Consider the following 20,563-nt stretch of genomic DNA (forward strand, 5'->3'; position numbering starts at 1 on the left):
TGATTTTTATCGTGATCTGTCAGAGACAGCGCAGGAGCTTAGTTCAAAACCATGGCCTCTGACACTTTTTGCTCTTTTGCGTGTGCCTGTGTGGGTACTGCGTGGGTTTGTGAGTGTGTGTGTGTTGCTACAGATCAAACCCAGGGCCTGGCAGATGCTAGGCAAAAGCTTTACCACAAAGCTACACCCTCAGTCCTCACTGTGCAGGGCTCCCTAACTGCATGTGGGTTTCCCGATTTAGGATCTGCTCCCTTGCCCCAGTTCTGGGGACCAGGCCACCTTCCATGTGAGCAGCTCCCGGCCCCCAGCCTCTCTTTTGGGCCTAAGATTACCTCCTGTATCTGAAGTAGAATCTTTTCATTCAAATTCCCTCCTGTTCCCTGGATGTCTTGCCTTTTAAAGAAATTTCTTCTACTTCTTCACCCTGAGAAAAAAAAGGAGTACCCTACATGGATTTCACCAGGAAAAAATTCTTCTTATCTTGTTTTCTATCTTTCTGCTGAGATTCCTAAGACACTACTATTCCAGGACTGCAGATTTCTCCCACTTCTTCCTTGAGCTATTTGGAAAGAGAAGAACTTCATGAATTTCTTCTAACCCTGAGTCACCCTGCAATTCCTCTACAGAAGGCTTCAGCTGCCCAAAGCAGGATGTTGTCCGTTGTTTTGCAAGCACACTGCAGATTAATCCCTTGACATGGGAGGGCTCAGAGTCTTCCCTCGGATCCAAATCCCTTCATCTCTGTTCGTCTTCCCCTGAGCCTTTACATTCTCTAGCCTCAAAATTCTCCCCAAACATGAAACCTATCACCTCAGACACCTGGCGGCACTGCTTCCTTGCCCTTTCCTAGTCCTGAGAAATTCTGTGAGTGTCAAATCAGCTTTGTACTTAGGAATTCATACTGGTCTAAATTTGACTCCCATACATCTGAGACCCCTTTTGTCACTAAACTATGTTGACAGCACTGAAAATCGAATTATGTGGAAAATATCTTGAGTTCTACTCAGTGGTCAATTTGACTAGCATCTCACTTTTCACTTATATAATATGTTTTTTGTTTTTGTTTTGTTTTGTTTTGTTTTGTTTTTTGCGGTACCGGGGATTGAACTCACAACCTTGCACTTGCCAAGCAGGGGATTATACCACTGAGCTATATCCCCAGCCCCACTTACATAATATGTTAACAAGTTGAAAATTATTCTAGGAGTGGACTTTCTTATAGAAAAGAGACAAACTAGAAAATTTATTCAGCATGTTAAGCTCCTACGTGTAGTAGAGGTAAGGCATCATTTGTACAGTCTTAGGAAAGGCTAAAGTCTAGTGAACAGACAGGTGTTCCAGCAAATAATAACAATACATTGTGATGCAAAAAAGTGTGGGCACCTTCCTATTTAGGAGAGATATGCTAAGGAAAACTCCCAGATAGAGCTAAAGCTGGGCATGGTGGCCCACACCTATAATCCCAGCACTTGGGAGGCTGAGGCAAGAGGATTGCTGGTGAGTTCAAGGCCAGCCTGGACTGCAGAGTGAGACCCTGTCTCAAAAAAACAAAAACAAAAAACCAGATAGAGCTAAAGCTTGAAAGGTAAGGAGGAAGGCTCTAGATAGGCAAAAAGCAGAGGACATCTCAGGAAAGACTTGGAGTCTAAAGAGAAATAGCCCACTTGAGAAGAGATCTCTTGTGTGAGCAGAGCTTGGGAAGGTGATAGGAAATGAGGCTCACCTGGTGGGCAGGAGCCAGATCTTGAAAGGTCCTGTATATCATGCAGAAAGGAGTAGATTTTACCAAGGCGCAGGGAATCACTGAAGGGTTTTGCGCGGAGGAGCATCATTAGGTTCACATTGGGATGAAGGAAGACTTTGAAACTTGAAGCAAGGAGATAACAAGCCAAGCGTTTGTCCAGGTTGGAGCTGGTAGCCTGAACTAGAAATGCAGTAACAAGATAGAGGTCCTAAGAAATAGGAAGACTTAGGAGTAGAATCAGCTTGGTGCTTTGACTACTTGACTGCTAAAGAGGAGGACTCTAGTTTTCCTGTCAATCCTGATGAAAGGTTTCCATGTTATCGAGTCCACTGTGGTGAGGGTGTTTTCTCTACCCCTGCCCTCCCGTCATCCCAGGCCTGAGGGCTGCTGAGGGGCACCTGGTTAGAAGTCTTCCTCAGGATGGTTACTCCAGGATCCTGCTCTGATGCATACTTTCAAGTGTAACTTAAAAAGAGACAGAGACTCTTAAGTAGCATTATAAAAATAGAGAATTGCAGCACTTCATTTATTCACAAATGCTTATCAAGTGCCCTTGACATATTAGATAGGCACAGAGAGTACAGCAGCAGAAAAAGGGGGAAAAACACCTGAATTTTCATTTGAAGCAGCAGCAGTAGAAAATGCAGCCTTCTTTCTTATTTATTGAGTCCACTTGTGTGTCCTTGATAGGTACCAAAGAGGGGGATACAGAATCGTCCAATCAGCATTAAATATTTGAGTGTCCATTTTTCCCCAGGCACTGTGTTATGTGTGAGGATACCTATTTCCTACACTAAGAAACTCACAGTCCAGTGGATAATTCTGACAGGTGTATAGAAAATTCCAGTAGAAAGTGGTAAGTTCCCCAAGAGGATATCTACAGAGCTAACTGTAAGAGAAACAGGAGCCGGGAACTGAAGTTGAAACAAATCATGACAAAGTGGTACACTGAGGCTGAAGGACCATTTAGAGATTACCAGCCAGTGCCTAGCATGGAGAAGTGGGGGATGAGGCAGGAGAATGCTTTCATAGGAGGGATTAAGAAGTAGCAAATCTGGAGATGTGGCCCTTCTTGGGCCACAGCATAGAGCAAGAGGGCAGAAGCAGGAACACATTGTGAAGGGCCTCGTGGACCATGCTGAGGAGATTGGGCTTCGTCCTAAGAGCAACAGGAAGGCACTGAAGGATTTCAACCAGAGAGTAATGTCACCAGATTTGTATTTTAGAAGAATCATGCTATAAAGGTAAAGGATGGGTTAGGGGGAGGGTCCCCGGCAAGAAAACTGAATATAGTGCAGTCACAGAAATTCAGGTTAGAGCCGGGCGTGGTGGCACTCCTGTAATCCCAGCACTCAGGAGGCTGAGGCAGGAGGATCAATGCGAGTTGGAAGCCAGCCTGGGCCACAAAGTGAGCTCAATGCCAGCCTGAACTGCATAGTGAGACCCTATCTCAAAAAGAGAAAAAAAAAAAGAAATTCAGGTTAGAGAGGACAGTGTCACTCAGGGTCCTGGACAGTGGGAGTGGAGAATTATCAGGATACAGACCTGGCAGGACTTGGTAATTAAGGGCGGAGGAGTCAAAGAAGGCACACTTTTATCAGGGACACATGTGAAATAAACCCAGGGTGACTGGATCAAATCTTAATGTCTCCTCAGTGGTGTGGCTCAGACTGCCTGAGAGCCCTTGTCTTTGCTACGCTTCCCATTTACTCTTCAATATTCAGACCTGTTGCTAAGACTTGAGGGAGGCATCCCCTGCGCCTTGGAATTTCCTGTCTCCGATGGCAGAATAATGCCCATTCTTTAGAGCCATTTCACCTCCCTCCCCTATCAGGATTTCAGAGTATTCCTTTATCCGATAGCCCTGGGAATGAAAGTATCTCTATTAGCTTCATTTTATGTTTCTCTACTCAGTCCTGAGCCCCAGTGGTACAGTGCTTAATCATTTATAGATCGTAGTAGCAAGTAGCAAGTACATGTGTTACACAGAACTCAAGGGTTCTGTGGAAGTCTTCTTCCCTAGAGAGCCACTGGTATTGGACAAGTTAGTCCATTGCTTTAAGTGCTGTCTGTTCTTGGACCAGGCTACACACACACACACACACACACACACACACACACTTATTACCTGAGAAGTCAGTCTTTTTAGTTTCAATATGCTTCTATTTGTAGTCCAGATTGCCTCATTTATGACTCTGCATAACATCCCTTTTGGTCTCCAGCTTTACTCTTCAGTTGGCATTTTGCTAATCAAAGCATGTGCCTACAAGCCCCCCACCCCCGGAACCTGGGAGATGAGGGGCCTGTTTCTGGGAACCTCCACTCCTGCTTAGGGAAATAAGAGGATTAAGGTTCACTGAAACAGGAAGTTTTGCTGGAGTTTGGTTTCTACCAGGTACCAGGTACAGTGGGACCTTGCTTACTTTCCTGTATCAGCCTAGAAGTTTGAGTTCGCCTCTGCCTTTTTGTTGCTGACTCTCAAAGCTCACTTTGTTTTTCCCAGGGGAGACTCTGCGTGGTTTATGAAACTACCCATTTATGGTGTCTGGTGAGCTTTTAAGGGTTACTATAATTTAAGTTTATATCATTTGCCCAAGAACAGAAAATCAGAAGACCACAAGAGTGTGGTCTCGTGGCCCTTGGAGTTTTAAGGGAAAGAAGTAAAGGTGAGATTTGTTTTGAGAGTGGTGGATTTTGTTTGGGGTTTTTGTTTGTTGTTTTGTTTTTTGAGAGGTCTCACTATGTAGCCCAGGCTGGCTTTGAACTAGTGGCAGTCCTCCTACCTCAGAGGGTTACAAGGGTGTGGCAGCTGTTTCTCGAGAGTTTAATTAAAGTGTGACCACTAGTGGCTCCCAGAGTTGGGTTATAACTGACCATCTGGGGAACTCTGCAGCCTGGGTCCAGTTGGTGAACACTCACAGAGGCCATAAGCCCAGTCCAAGGCCCGTCAGACCTCCCTGGACCCAGCCCCGTGCCTCCAAGACTGGATGTGATGGAGAGTCACAACTCTGTTGTGCAGTGCAGACCCAACACCATCTGCCTTGTTCTGTGTCTGGGGACACTGGCCCTGAGAACAGGAGTGAGATGACAAGAACTGTTTAGGCCCGGGATGCAAAAGTGATGAATAGGGTGCAAACGAGGCTCCCCGAGGTGAAATGGCATGTCATTCCTGGGTTTCCGGGTGTCTTCACTTTCTCTTCTCCCCCACCCCAACCTGCTTAGGAGTCATGTTTAGCGAATGCTGAAGAGAGAACTACTCAGCTCTTGGAAAACGCTGAGCAAGGTGTTCAGCCTTCTTGGCTGAACTCAGGGCAGGCTGGTGATTCAGCAGAACTCCAGATCTAGCAGCTGGCCCTGGAGGGAACAGCAGAGGGGAGGGGAGGGGATGGGCAGCGTGGGCAGCAGCTTCAGTGAGAGAGCCCCGGAAAAGCTGGGTGATTAGAAGCCCCAGGGGCACTGGATCCCTCTGTAACTTCTCTTGGAGGACAGCGCCCCCCTACCCCCAAACTCAGAGCGGGTCTTCTTCAGCAGGGCTCTGAGCTTTTCTAAGGTTGTCAGTGCTTCTAGATAAGAAGGGCTGGAGAAGGGAAAATGTTACTCTACTGTGGTAGGCAAGAGCCACTTCAAAACCAGACTCACCATTGTGTACTTTATAGAAGCCAGGATCAAAGCATAATTTATGAAGAAAGCCGCTTTGATTTTTTTTTTTTTTTTTTTTTTTTTGGTTGCTGTTGCTTTGTTTTGATGTTTTTGTCTTTCACCAGTCAAGTTATTTACATGTATAACTTCCCTAGCTAAGTTATATTACATGTACAATAACACAAACCTTTGTTTTAGGTAGGCAGGATGCCCGAAGGCTATATGTGGCCCCTCGCCCATATGAAAAATGTCTTGGCCCTGCGGGGAGCAGGGAAGAAGCCTAGGAGGGTTCTAAGAAGCTGCCTCCCTGCCTCCCACTCCTATCCCATTTCCCCCAAGACCTCTCTGAAGGCACGGAGGCGGAACGATGGTAGAGTCCGGCCTGCAGCTTGCAAGGGCAGAACTGGACTCTCACCAGAGAGACCGGGCTCGTGTGCCATTAGAACTCACGGGGCTCAGTGTTTTGACCGTCGGTGTTTCCTGGCAGCCTCCTACATCTGGAAGCGGAAGAGGTTAGACTGGCCAGAGCCGAGCTGCTTTTCCATAATTAGAAATCGGTGCCCAGTTCCTCCCACCAGCGGCGGCCGGGAGCTCGGCCAGCCTATCGCGGGGCGCGCGGGCCACACCCCTCCGCGGCTCCGCATGTGCGCCCGGGGCTGGCCGGGGGCGTCGCCTGCCCTCTTGCTGCAGCCCCAGAGCCCGGGAGCCGGGGGTTGCTGGCCAGAGGGCGGCAGGAGACAGGGAATTGCACGCCCCAGCAAAAGGTGAGACTCAGAAGCCACCCCTTCGGGCAGGCCCATGAGCCAGGTGAAATTTATGGCCCAGAGAAGGCGCCCCATCCGGGAAAGGTGCTTGTTTTGAAGTTCTGCAGAGGAACAGGGCGTTCTGATTTCTAGAGTGGCGTCACTGCTTCCTTCTTCAGCTGCTTTGTGCTTAGTGCCGTGCAACTTTCTTTGTATCCTGGCCCTCTCTTCTTATTCCCCTTTCAAACGCTTTTCCGCCCTCACCTGTGCTGTTCCGCTTCTTTCCTTCCTTGCCCTCGTCGTTCGGAGGCTCCTTCTTCCCCTTTCCTTCGCCATCAGTCTGTACGGGCTCTGGCATGTCTGCATCCCCCTCACCCCGTCTCTCCGGTCCGTTTTCACTTCCCTAAAAAGACCGGGAGAGGCTTCGTTCTGGAAATGTTGGAGGAGAACAAGCCTTTCCAGCCCCTTCGAGTGCACTCCTGAAAAAGGTGTGCGCCGGCTGGACCAAGAGTTGCACATGGAGTTCAGCAAGTGCAGGGAAATATTGATAAGGGACTAGTGTAAGGCAAAGAAACAAGTTATCCTGTGGGAAATGATTTTGTAAGCCTGCAGAGTGGGTGACGGGTGCAATTCTTGGGCTCTGAGGATCAGTCCTCTTAGTGTTCTACTTGGAGGATAGGGAGGAGTTGTTAATTGACCATACTTTGCCAAATGAAGAAGTTCTTTCCTCAGAAGGAGTTCTTATCTTTTTATTTTGACTTTTATCTTTCTTCCTGTAGTTTCTTTTACATTTCTAAACTCAGTGAGCTGCATGGACTCGGATTAACTCTTAACTCCTTGGATGTGTGAGTTTCTTTTTGTCCAGCCAACTATATTTTAAGCTGTCCTTGCTTACAGGCTAACTAAACCATACCAGTACTGTGTCGCACTCTATTAAAATATCGTCCCACAGCTCCCTAATCCAACCGTAAAACTTCCTAAAGATTTGCTTATAGTAGTGATTCACTGATGTTCTGTTTCAAGAGGGACTAGAGGGATTAATTCTAAATGGCCTCTTTTATCTATAGTCTACAATGCAGTAAAGTAAAAATTCCCCCAAAATGTCCCCAGTCTTCCCTTCCAAAACATATAATCCCTTAACTCTATGTGCCTCGCCACCCGCTGATCAGGTTGGGTTGACTCAGCCTAGCGAGATCAGCTTAGCAGGCTTGGCCAGAGTATCTGGTGTCACCCACTGCAAAGCAGTGTGCTGTGTAAGACCATTCTGTACCCTGTGACTTACAAAATGACTCAGATGCAGGATTCTTAAGTTCATCTCTTGGCTTTTCATCTTTTTCCTTTTTTTTCTTTTCCCTCCAGGGAACTGAACCCAGGGCCTGGTGTGTAGTAGACAAGTGCTTTAGCACGGAGTTGTAGCCCTCAGCCCCTTGGCTTTGCACTTGACTCCTCTCAGGCCTTTGATTATAGCCTTTGGTTAACAAAATTATAAGACCAATAAAATTATGAGGATAAAACACAAAGGAATCACACCTGGAACATCCTGGCACTCTGTCCACAATGCAGGAAGACACTTGTGACTGCCTATGTCTGTATGTGAACTTGGGCTGTGTGTGGTGCCTGGAGTTGTACGGAATATGGAGGAGACTGCAGAATAACCTGGGATTAGAGGAACGAGAGAAATTGTTGTTTTTGTCCTAAATCTCTCTAAAAGGAAGAGAGAGGAAGAGCACTGCTAGAGTTTGTTTGTTACTGTGCTGAGTTACCAAGAGAAGGAAGAGAAGGTAGTGACGCTTTAGCGTAGGATCCCAGCTAGGAGAGCTGGGGTGCCGGTGCCAGCATGGGGTATGTGAGTTTGCTGGCCACATCAGCACATCACTGACCTCATCTTCATGCCCATTCTAGGGAGTCCCTCCTCCCCACTGCTGGTGTCCTGGGAGGCCTGTGGACAGTCAATCCCCTGGGATCTGGGTGGATGTTGCCTGGTTGTTCTGTTTTTGTTTTCGTGTTTGTGTTTGTGGTGCTGGGGGTGGAACTCGGCCTCAGCATGCTGAGCACCATACTCTACCTCTGAACTGCAGCCCCAGCCCCTCCTGCCTTCTTGTCTTTCAGTGTGTTGTCTGTCCCTGTATTTCCTGTTGCTGTTGTAACAAATTACAACAGTCCTGGTGCCTTAAAACTGCCCATATTTATCATCGTACAGATCTGGAGGCCAGAAGGCCCTATCCTCAGTGTGCACCGGCTGTGTGCCTCTGGAGGCTCTGGAGGAGTTTTTCCTTGCCTTTCCCAGCGACCTCCTTCAATCTTCAAAGCCAGCGGCAGAGCACCTTCAAATCAGTCTCTCGCCTCTTCTCATTCCTATCACCACCTCTCATTCCTAACCCCTGATGCCCTCCCCTAAGGACTCCTATAGTGGCATTGGGTCCACTCAGATAATCCAGAATAAGCTCCCCATCTCCAGCTCCTTACCTGAGTCACATTTGCAAAGTCCTTTTTGCATATTCACAAATCTCCAGAGATGAGGATGTTGACAGCATTGGAATGGCCATTGTTCTGTCTTCCAAAGGCTTCATGAGGCTGCTGTCATCATCTTGGAGAGGCAGTGAGGGGAAGGCATCTGTGATACCCAGGAATCAAAGACTGGGAATCAAGGTGGAGGTGGGGCCGAGAGCACTTTTTTCTCTACAGGGAACAGGACTTGCCCACCTGTCCCAGGGTGAGGACTGGAACTCACATCTCTCAGCTGGTCCTGAGGCTTTCCCAGGGCAGGAAAGATTGAACCTGTCCCTCCTCACTGGGTGACAGAGAGGCCCCAGGGCTCTAGGCAGGGCACTAGATTTCTGGGTGGTTTCCCTCCTCCTGCTTCCTTCATTCTTTATGTCTCTCCTGACACCTTGATATTGACTTCTTCATCCAGGGTAGATTAGGTAATTAGCCCTTCCCGGCATCTTTTTGAAGTCTTATCTTAATAATCTTTTCAGGTTATGTTTTACCTAGGAAACAGAAGATTCAGAAAGGGAGGAGAAAATGCTTAGAAGGTACAGAGAAGGCTGGGATTCTTCCCCCACCCCACCCCTGTCTTTTTGAGACAGGGTCTCACTATGCAGTTCAGGCTGGCCTTGAGCTCACTTTGTAGCCCAGGCTAGTCTCGAACTCTCAATGATCCTCCTGCCTCAGCCTCCTGAGCGCTGGGATTACAGGCATGCGCCACCATACCCGGCCTTTTAAGGCTGGGATTCTGTGGGGCCCTCTAGAGAACCAGCACTGTCTCCCACAGCTAGATGATAAAGGACAAGAACCAAGTCTTGTACTTTTCATTTCTTCCAGCTGGATCAAAATTATAAGAGTCATGTTGCTAGAGTCTTCTCCTATAGGATTACCCTAGGCCCAGTAAGGGGTTCCTAATGGACACCCCTCATTTGCAAGAATAGCTGTACTGTCACCACATTGAGGTCATCTCTTCGCTCACCCATCCCACTGCCACTCTCTAAGAGCAGTGGCTTGTATCTAACTTGTAACTTCCCTACATACCAGAGTGCCTAGCACTGATAGTGTATACAGGATAGTGTATACAGGATGGATGGATAGATGCATGGATGGATGGAAAGAAACCCTCATGTTTCAAGCTGCAGTGGCCACTGGTCTCCATCTACATGTGGCTTCCCTCAGGTCACCAGCTTTCAACTATGCAGAACTCAGGGAAGCAGAGAGAGAGGGAACATACTCTTCTGCAGCGGAGGGGGTGCTGGGCAGCAGGTAGGCAGCAACAGGCTTCCTGAGCAGGGCAGGGCTTGGCAGGCACCCAGGAAGTATTGCCCACACTCTGACCTTTCCTCTCTGGATGGAAGCTCAGGTTTCGGCTGATGTGAGGAAGCTGCCTGCTGTACCAGACTGCAAGTACACTCTCTCCCCACCTTCACATGCTGCCGTGGCCCAACTCCCGGGAGACGAGTGAGACCTGGAGCCTGCAGCCATTGTTCAGAAGAGATGGGGGAGCATACGCAACCTGCCTACCGCTACCTCATTCTCAGAATTTCTTTTTATTTCTCAAAGATTCCTGTGAGGGTTAAAGGTTAAATACTAGTCAAAGGCTGGGTTCTTGTGAAGTTAGAGAGATAAGGCCAAGCAGAACAGAAGTCACCAAGAGTAAGGCTACTTAAAAGCGTCCCTGTCCTTCAGACATCCCGATCACCCTGAGAATACCATGGAGCCGACAAAGGAGCCTTTCTGCCTGCCTTGACAAGGCCTGTCTTGCGAAGACAGGATTTTGTTTTCTCTCCCAGCACATGGTAGAAGTGGCTGCATTCTTCCTCTTGCTTGAGGAATAAGACGTTTCTTTGAGTTTTTCTACTCTGCACTTTTTACCTCAAGCATTTTCCTGTCATATACCAGCTATACCCTCTCCTCCCCTTGATGGAAGAGGATATTCTTCCTGAGGTCAAGATCCTGTTCCTTACTCTGTAATCCTTTTTTTTTTTTTCTTTTCTTTTCTTTTTTTTTTTTTTTTGTTTGTTTGTTTTTGGTTTTTTCCCCCGGTACCAGGGATCGAACTCACGACCTTGCACTTGCCAGGCAGGCGCTGTGCCGCTGAGCTAAATCCCCAGCCCCTGACTGTGTAATCCTTACCCATCCCAAGCCACCTGGGTTTGGTTCTCATCTTTCTTTTATAAATCAGTCTCCTCCTCTATCCTGGTTTTTGCTTGTGTCTGCCTGAATTCCTGGGTGCAGGGGCCCAGCCTTGTACCCAGCATGTCTTGGGGACCTGGGGAGAAGCTGAGATCACAGTACCAGTAACAGTGATTTTGGTTGGATTGTCACCAGGCACGTGACCTTCACTGAATTGAGTAAGATAACCAAGTGTGTATTTATTAGGATGTCTCTGCCCAGCTGGAACATTTAAGTATTTACAAAATGTTCTCCCTGTTCGGTCACTTAAAGTCCTTGCTCTCAAAACATGTTTTGATTCTCCATATATGACAACATCTTGGATAACAGCTCCTCTGCCAGGAGACAAGAGATTCTGCTTTGGGAGTCAATCTTTACATTGACTGTGTGAAAGTTTCCTCTTGTTGTTGTTTTGTTTTGTGTTTTGAGACAGCGTCTCACTGTGTAATTCAGTATAGTTCACTGTGGCCTTGAACTCACCCTGTAGCCCAGGCTAGTCTCAAACTCATGGATCCTCCTGAGTCCGCCTCCCGAGTGCTGGGAGAAAGTTTCATCTTTTGGTTCTGTGAAAGAAATGGTATTGTATCGCCTACCAATGAGATTAATGAGGAGTGTGGTATACACCATGGAGTGTGTATATTGAAGTGAGGTTGGAGGACTAATAGATTATGGTATTTTATTTTTTGTTTTATTTTGTTTGGGGTTTTTGTTGTTGTTTTACTTTTTTTTTTTTATTTTGTTTTTGTTTTGTTTTGTTTGAGACGTGTTCTTGCTAAGTACCCCCGGCCTAGCCTGGAACTCACTGTATATAGCTCAGGCTGGTCTCAAACTCATAATCCTCCTGCTTCAGCCTCCAAAGTACTGAGATGATAGGTATATGTACCACCACTGCCAGATGCATTTTATTTACTAAATATTTATTGAGTATCTACTATTATCAGGCATCGGTGATATGCCCTGGAATTAAAAACATGAAAAAGTTACAGAGCCTGCCCTCCTAGACTACTAAACAGGGAAAAATGAAACAGAACATTTTATTTTGTTATTTATTTATTTAGTGCTCTGGGGGTGGAACCCAGGGTCCACTCTGCCACTGAGCTACACCCCCAGCCCCATGACCACTGTAATACAAAGAAATAAGTACCACAATTAGATATAGACAAAGTGGTCTGGATTTGTCTTAGTTTGAAAAGACTAACTTTGTACCTTGTCTGTAGAATATGCCTGATGTATCTTATCTTGCACACACATTGTTAGGAATAAATAAAATTACAAAGCTTCATGACGCAGGTGACAGTTGAGCTGGATCTTGGAAAATGAGAAGGTTTTCAAGTGCAGAGAGGGAAACTACGAATGGGTAGCAATATCAGCACCTTCTTATCCTGCTGAAATACTCTCATAATCAAGCAAAGTTGGAGAATATTTGGAAGGTAAGAGTGTAGCTGAAGGACAGTGTGTTACAATAATTTAATCAGGGGCTAGGGATTTAGCTCAGTGGCACAGCGCCTGCCTGGCAAGCGCGAGGTCATGAGTTCAATTCCCGGTACCAAAAAAATAATAATAATAATTTAATCAGCCCTTCATGTGACATCAGAGCCCTGCAGGTTTGAGACACAGAAATATTCTCTTGTTTTTATAGACTATGTCCTGGCCACCTTTTTAGGAAAGGGGGAAGCAGGGGACTTTTTTATTCCATCAGGAGCTTGAGAATCCCACTTCTACAGTGCAGAGCTCCACCGGGTTGGCTGGACAGAGCACCAGTAAAGCAGAGACAGCCCCTCCTAGCACTTAGCCTCCAACCTTCCTCCAGCCCACGCAGGTCCCAAGCTGTTGGAATCTCTGTGGGAGCCTTGTGACTGTAAAGAGGTTAAGTTGAAAGACCCTACCCCACCAGAGAAGATATCAGGTAGATGCCAAATAAACACATGACACCTTGCTCAACATCAGTGTCATTAGAGGGACACAAGTCAAAGCCACAGTGAAATACTACACACTTAGTAGAATCACCAGATTTTTTTTGGAAATGGACACTGCCAGATGTTGACAAGGACACAGAGCCACAGGCATCCTCATACATTGCTAGAGGGAATGTAAAATTATATAACCACTTTGGAAAGCAATTCGGCATTTCTGATAAAGTTACATGTATATTTATCATATGACCAGAATCCAATTTCTGGGTACATTTTTTTACTCAAGAAAAATGAAAACTCTCTGCAATCAACTTAAAGACTTCTATGCAAGTCCTTACACCAGCTTTATCGTGTAATAACCCAACATTGGGAACAACCCAAATGTCCACCAGAATGGAAAAATAACATGCATCTATATAATGGAATAGCATTTAACAACAAAAAGAAGCTACTAATCTATGCAGCAACATGAACAGATTTTGAAACATGTTAAGTTGAAGGAGCCAGACACAAACGCTTACATAGTCTCTGATTTCACTTATGCACCATTGTGGAAAAGACAAAACTATAAGGACAGAATTCACATTAGGGGTTACCAGAAGTAAGGGGAGAGGGCTGAGTACAGAGGAACATAACATGCGGAGAGCTTTTTGTAGTGTTGAAAATGTTCGGTATTTTGAGTGTGGTAGTGATCATGCCGTTAAATATGTGTATCAAGTCTCACCTTCAAAAAGATGAATGTTTACTTGAAAAACCTAAATAACAAAAGGGTGTCTTGCACACCTGTAACGTAATGCCAGTACCCAGGAGGCTGAAGCAGGATAGCCATGAGTTCAAGACCAGCCTGAACTATATAGCAAGGCACTGTGTTAAAAAAAAAAAAAAAAAAAACAAAAAACTAAAATTCAAAAAAAAGAGTGCCTTAACTTCTGTGGTCCCAAAATCAGGCTCAGGAAGGTAACGTCCAAGGTGCACCAGCTGCACAGGGCTGCACCTGCACAGACAGTGGTTCGAATACCAAGCCTGCACTCACGCCCTGCTGCTGACTTCTCCCTCAGGCCAATGCTTGCCTACTTCTGGCTTCCAGCTCTGGACAGGCCATGCTCTGACCAAGCTCTAATTTGAGGTATGTGATCCCTATTTGTAACCTATCGATGGAGCCAAAGTTTCTGGTCACTGGGGCTGAGCTGATAAGACTGTTGGCTCACCTGTTACAATCACATCAAGAATAAGCAGCACTTTGTTTCTGTGCAGTGGCCACATGCAGCGGGCGTCCTGCACCTCACACGCTCCTGACTCTGTCTGGGGCTTTATCATTTCAGTGCTCCTTACATGGGTCAACTGTGCCAGTGTGCGATGGGCCACCCGGGTTCAAGACATCTTTACAGCTGGGAAGCTTCTAGCTCTGGCCCTGATCATCATCATGGGGGTTGTACAGATATGCAAAGGTAAGTGTCATGGGAATAACAGAGCCCCACACAACTCTCTACCTCTTGCACATCCAGGCCCTGAGAGTTCCTGGTTCTGCCATTGGGAGAGCTCTTCCTCACTTGCTTGTCAAAGGGGATGAGAAACTATATTTCCCAGGGTGGCTGAGGGTAAGGAATCTACCCCAAAGCTTGCTAAGTTTTGTCTCCCCATGCTCTCCTCTTGGCTATAAAACAGCTGAGTAAAGATCCTGGACCTCTGGATTCTATTGCCATGTTGCCTCAAACTTAGGGAAGCTCTGGATCTCTATCATACCTTGTCCATATCTGAAAATGGAGAACAGAAGAGGAGAATTTTCTGTGCTTCAAAATTACTCATCTCTGCAAGAGAATGCTCTACATTCCTGGGGCCCCTGCCAACATTCCCCACTGGATTTGGTCTTTTCCAAGCCTAAGCCTGTATTTGGTTTCCATGGGACCCACGGCACACTAGGCTCTGCTCAGCATCACTGCCTCACAGGGAAAATCAGAACGTGGGGGGGCCTCCCACCTGCCCGTGGGCCCCAGAGGCAGTGAGGAGAGGTTGAATGTTTTGTTCAGGAAACAAGTTTCTGCTATATAACGTGCCTCCTTATTTTAATCTATTGGAATAAGTCAATTATCAGGTTATATTTTCAGGAAATTAAACTTAAAGAAATCACTGTGCTGTCTTTTCAGAGATGGTGAGTTTCTCCTAATCTGGTCTCAATTCTTTCTCCTGGTCACACTAATCTCCTGATTTCCTGTCCAGATGCTTGGTTATAGATGAATAAATAACAAGTGGTAGTCACACTCTTATCTCATTGCAATCTCAACAAGTTCCCCCTCCAGCAGTGCCAGGGATGGAACCCAGGGCCTCACATATGTGAGGCCATTGCTGTACCACTGAACTGCACCTGCAGCCCAGCACCCTGTTTTGAGGGCCCACTGTGTGCAAGACACTGTGCCAAGTGCCAAGAATGTGCTGTAAAGGCTCTTTACTACAGGACTCTGAAAAGAAAGAACACACAGCTGAGAAGGAAATAGGGTACAGACAAAGCAAGCAAAACAACCAGAAATAAGGGGCTGAGGATTTAGCTCAGCAGCACAGTGCCTGCCTGGCAAGCACAAGGTCATGAGTTTGATTCCCAGTACAGAAAAAAAAAAAAAAAAAAAACGGAACTAATATAACTATAGAAGCTTCTGTCTGAATGTGTTGTTCTTGATGCTTTCTTCATGGAAATGCACGAATTTAAATACCAGTGAAAGTCCTCAGGAGACTGCCAATGACTCCAGTCCTGCATTTCCAAAGCCCAGCAAGGCAGCCCCTCCCCCATGTATTACCGCTTTTCCTTCCCAGTAACTTTGCCCTTTAAAGGAGGAACACTGGTGGAGCATCACGGTGCATGCCTGTAATCCCAGCACTTGGGAGGCTGGGGCAGGAGGATCACTGAGAGTTCAAGACCAGCCTGGGCTACAAAGTGAGCTCAAGGCCAGCCTGAACTGCATAGCAAGACCCTGTCACAAAAAGACCAAAAAAAAAAAAAAATAGGGACACTGCCATGTAGTTCCATGTATAGGGACCTAATAGCCTCAATTAATGTAAACATTATATGCCATAACATGAGCTAAGATAAATAATATCAACAAGAATGAAAAATGGGACAGCAAATTGGAGGAGGTGGAAAGAAGCGAAGGGGATTTTAAAAAAAAAATAAAAGAAATAAGCTTTGTATGTACATGTAACCACAATCCCCAAGATGATCGTAAACTGTGTGAACCACAAACATGTACTACTAAAGTAAAAAAAAAAATTTAAAAAGGAACATTTCAGAACTGTGCTTTGAACTTGAACTCCCCATTGGACTCATGGTTACCAGGTACCAGGAGGTCCCTAGAGGTGGATTTTCCTGCCACATTTAGTCCTGCTTTTCCAGTACGGTGGGCTTACTAGAGACCAAAGAGCTGGCAGGGAGAGAGCTGCTGGGCCTAGACCCCCCTGTCTGAGCAGCATCCTGCCCGCTGTGTCCACAGGAGAATACTTTTGGCTGGAGCCAAAGAACGCCTTTGAGAGTTTCCAGGAACCCGACATCGGCCTCATCGCATTGGCTTTCCTTCAGGGCTCCTTTGCCTATGGAGGCTGGAACTTTCTTAACTATGTGACTGAGGAACTCGTTGACCCCTACAAGTGAGTTGAAGTAACCCGTGTCTTCCCCTCTTGAAAGCCCATAACATCTCCCGCTTGAAAAAGGAGCAGGTGTGCTCTGCCCACTTCTCACCCCCATTCTGACCCTGCTCTGGTCTCTCCTGAAGTAATAGTTCATTTCTCAGGAACTTAAGACATTTGCCATCCAAATGCCAGGAGGGGAGAAAGGGTCCTGTGACTGTCCCAGAGCAGGTTAAAAGCTGAAAACTGCTGGATAACACCTCTGCCTTAGCAAGTGACCTGTGTCCCACAAGGCCCCTGGGCATCCTGTTTTCAGGACAGGCCAGTTCTTGTGTCTTGGGGCAGATGGAAAAATGCACGGTAGAGATCTGGGTCAAAAAGACGTCTGCAGATATGGAGCATGTTTCCAGCCTAACCTGTTTCATTGCCTTTGAATTATCCTGCCCTGATTAGAGAAAGCCCACCTCCCAGGTAGAGGAAGCACCCCTCAGCTGCAAGGCTAGCCTCACGCAGACCCCATGGCAGAGCAGCATCCTGGACACAGCCTCCTCCTCACCTCCTCTCCCTCTGCAGGAACCTTCCCAGAGCCATCTTCATCTCCATCCCACTGGTCACGTTTGTGTATGTCTTTGCCAATGTCGCGTATGTCACTGCAATGTCCCCCCAGGAGCTGCTGGCATCAAACGCGGTCGCTGTGGTAAGAAATGAAACCCAGAACGCTGACGTAGATTTGCATTTAGCCCTCTCACTTTTCCCTGATCGATGGGCTTGTGGGACTGGAAATCATCCTCCAAGTCCTCAGTGCAGATCCATGTATGTCCGCAACATGGGATTCCCCAGTGCCCAGGAGCAAACCGATGGCCGGGTTGTCCCCCAAGCAGCTGCCGTGCAGAACTTAGTGGTTGCCACTGAATCTGTACAGTCTGAAGCCAGAGTATGTAGTATCTGACCCTTTACAGAACAAGTGTGCTGGCCACTGATCTAAGGCACTTTTTTTTTTTTTTTTTTTTTTTTTTGAGACAGGGTCTTACTATGTAGTGCTTGCCAGCCTTGAGCTCACTTTGTAGCCTGGGCTGGTCTCACAAAGATCCTCCTGCCTCAGCTTCCTGAGTGCTGGGATTATAGGCATGTGCCACCCTGCCCGGCCAAGGAACTTTAAGCTTTTACCTGTGAGGCTTGTCTAAAGGAGACAGCCACTCCTCACAAAGATAGAATCTGGCATGGGGCACAGCATTCCTCTCTGCCTCTGTTTCCTGTCTGGGAAGCGAGAAGCTGACTGCTCATCAGGGAAAAGTGGGTGCTGCTAAACAGCTCAGAAGTGGAGTAGATTGTGTTCTTTGGGGAAAGATCATGCACCTCCAGGGGGCTGGGGCCCTAGATACCTGAGCAAGGCCTAGGAGCCATGCTGCTGCCTTACCTGGCTTCAGTTGGGGCCGAACCCCATCCTGCCTGACAGTGTCTTCACTGCGTCATCTCTCAGAACATAAAGAAAGCACCCTGCCCTCCCCCTGGCAGCGTGTGCCTGTGACCAGCAGCCTTCTCCAGCAGGACAGCTACGTTACATGACCCCTCCCCAGTGGTGTGCTGTAAATCTGGCTCACAGCGTGAAGTAGTGGCTGGTTCTTATTTTCTACCAACATAACGTTCCTGCGAGTGTGGAAGTTCTTACCCTGTGAGCTAAGAGTCATACTTGTACAGATAAGAAACTGAGACCTAAAAATTACAAATCTCCGACACTCAGGAGACTGAAGCAGAGAAACCATGAGTTCAAAGCCAACCTAGACTACATAGCAAGACCCTATCTGAAGAAAATAATAACAACTACAAACCTGGGGCTGTAGAGCCCTTGCCTAACATGCAGTAGGCCCTAGGTTCAGTTACTCGGAACCACGGGGGTGTTGGGGAGAGCATTTACAAGCTTTGCTCAAGGTGGAGCTAGGATTTGAACCCAGAGCTGCCTGATTCACAAGTGTGGAGAGATTATGTTGAGAACATGGGGCCTGGGCTTACACCACCTGGCCTCCCATCCTGGGCCCCCTCTTCCTGGGTGTGCGATCTGAGGTGAGCCGCTTAATCACAATTGCCAGTTTCCTCACCCCTAACACGAGGATGATAAATGCTAGCTGAGTGCTACAACCATGAGCAGCATACATACTCCTCAGTACTCCTCAGTCACTCTCCCAGAGCCTGCGCAGTCACCCCGCAGACACGGTGGTGCGGGCAGGACCCAGAGAAGCTGTAGACCAGACTGGGAGACGCACTCTAGTGAAGCAAGCTGGAGGGGAAGAGTGCAGCTCGCCTTTCCCACTTTCCCTTTTGTTTTCCCTCCCAGACTTTTGGAGAGAAGCTCCTCGGGGTCATGGCCTGGATCATGCCCATTTCCGTGGCCCTGTCCACATTTGGAGGAGTCAACGGGTCTCTCTTCACCTCCTCCCGGTGAGTGCTGCTGAGCCCTTCTCCGGCAGGGCGGCTCTGCTTCGCACATTGCTCCCATGTACAAGGTGGGCTTGTCTGTGTCTGCGGGGCCTGGGTGGGCTCCTGGGTGGTGGCTTTGCTGAGGCGTGTGTGTCAGCCTGGCTGCTGAGGGCCTGTGCTGCTCACCTGCTCTGTGTGCGGTGTGCGGGCGCCAGGGCTTCCAGCTCGTTTCCGAAGAGCAGAGGCTGCATTTGGCAGCAGGACTGTGTTCTGGCTACAACCCAAGAGCCCCCTTTCCACTCCTCTGGACATGGGCTGCTGCCACCCAGAAAGACTCCTACTCTGCAAGGGACCAGGAGGGAGGCTCTGCCTGGGGCCTCTGGGTCTGTCCTCCTGTGAATGTTCTGGAACCAGACCACATGCGGGATGGGTTCCCCCAAATTCCCTGAGAATGCAGGGCTGCGCCCTGCTCAGTAGGCAGGCACTGTCAGAGGCCTCCATGAGATGGGTGGAGAATGTGACATGAGAGCTTGGGGAAGCGTGGAAAGAAAGCATTTGTCCACGAAGGGCTTTCAGCCGCACTCTTGCCCCAGAGCTCTCTGGGAAGTCGGAGCATGAGTGAGCCCTGGAGACCCTGACTCCTGCTCCACACACCCAGGGATCTGTTCTCCCCACCCCTTCTTGCCACCTCCAGAACATTCTGCTGAGGCCAGCAGACACATAATGGACGGTTTCCCTCTGTGTGGTCCAGGGAGTCCTCCCAGGTTCTTAGAAAGACCTTTGCCTTTGGGGCACAGCCCCGCGTAACTGCTGCCAAAGCCACCTGTCACATAAAGGAGGAGTTCCTATGAAATGACAAGGGCCTGCAGTGTTTTCAGGATCTAGGGCAGCAAAGAGGATACACGGGTGCCCCTTGTGCCCCAGACCCTAGAGACTCATCCACAGCAACCTAATGTGCATGTTATACCGGAGCCATGGCCGCCTGGAAACCCCAGCGAGGGCGAGCGGTGGAAAATGAGTGACGCACGAGGCCCCTGGGATCTAGGGAGGAGTGTGGCCGCAGTAGCTTTAGGGCAGGGTTTGTCCCTCACACAGGCTCTGCCATGGTCTGCGTGCATGTGGTCCAGCTGGGTGCATGCAGGAGATGGCGCATGGTGTGCTCACCTCTGATTTAGAGGCACAGCCTCACCCACCCCACCTCCCATGCTCATCTTCCAGTTCCTTCTTTCCTTCCTCTGTCCTCACTTTCACTCGTGCGTGTTCTGGGGAGTGGAGAAGGTGATCCTTCCTGGGTGTGTGTTATACTAAACGTCATCGTGTCCTGCATCATCAGCTAGCTGGGCAAGGAGTGTTTCTTTGGAACCTGACACTTGTTAGTGCTGTTGGACAATTACACTTGGTCCTGGCTGCATTTGGAGGAGGGATGTGAGTGTGGGGTCCCAGCTGTGTGCATGTGGAGGCCCGCAGAGCGCCCGTGCTCAGTCTAGTGCAGGAGGCTGCGCTGTAAGGACAGTGGCATGGGGGAGGGCCGGGGACAGGTGCATATGCACGAACCCCGGTGGTTCAGGATGGCCCTGCTTATGGATGCTGGAGCCAGTCCCCACACAGCAGACGCTGCCACTGCGCCACATACCAATTAGAGAGTATGTGGCAGTGCTCTTCCCACTCCCAGCGTTCGGCAGCTCTGCCTTTCTGCCCTCATCCCTCCACCCTCTTTCTCCCTTCCCAGAAGTGCTTCTCTGCCTAGAAAAAAGAAAAAGTGGTCTATTTTGCACTAATATGTAAATGACAACAACGTATGGTGTCTGCTTTTGGAAGAGGGAAAGGAAATGTTT

The 20,563-nt window shown here is 48.1% G+C and overlaps 1 protein-coding gene across 3 annotated transcripts in view; it reads left to right on the plus strand.

Moving 5' to 3' along the window:
* Nucleotides 1–20,563, plus strand: part of Slc7a8 (solute carrier family 7 (amino acid transporter light chain, L system), member 8) — a 52,112-nt gene that overhangs the window by 24,437 nt on the left and 7,112 nt on the right. The window contains exons 1-5 of one of the 3 annotated variants that reach the window (XM_013510442.1): nucleotides 6,001–6,147; nucleotides 14,024–14,149; nucleotides 16,181–16,334; nucleotides 16,887–17,010; nucleotides 18,646–18,749. In XM_013510442.1, coding sequence (XP_013365896.1) covers nucleotides 14,125–14,149; nucleotides 16,181–16,334; nucleotides 16,887–17,010; nucleotides 18,646–18,749 — 407 coding nt within the window. In that variant the 5' untranslated portion in view covers nucleotides 6,001–6,147; nucleotides 14,024–14,124. Of the gene's footprint in view, nucleotides 1–6,000; nucleotides 6,148–14,023; nucleotides 14,150–16,180; nucleotides 16,335–16,886; nucleotides 17,011–18,645; nucleotides 18,750–20,563 lie in introns of those variants that run through there. The other 2 variants (XM_013510441.1, XM_013510443.1) reach the window with 2 other exon arrangements.

This window comes from Chinchilla lanigera, unplaced genomic scaffold, assembly GCF_000276665.1.
Source record: "Chinchilla lanigera isolate Chin_1 unplaced genomic scaffold, ChiLan1.0 scaffold00008, whole genome shotgun sequence".
Classification (NCBI taxonomy): domain Eukaryota; kingdom Metazoa; phylum Chordata; class Mammalia; order Rodentia; family Chinchillidae; genus Chinchilla; species Chinchilla lanigera.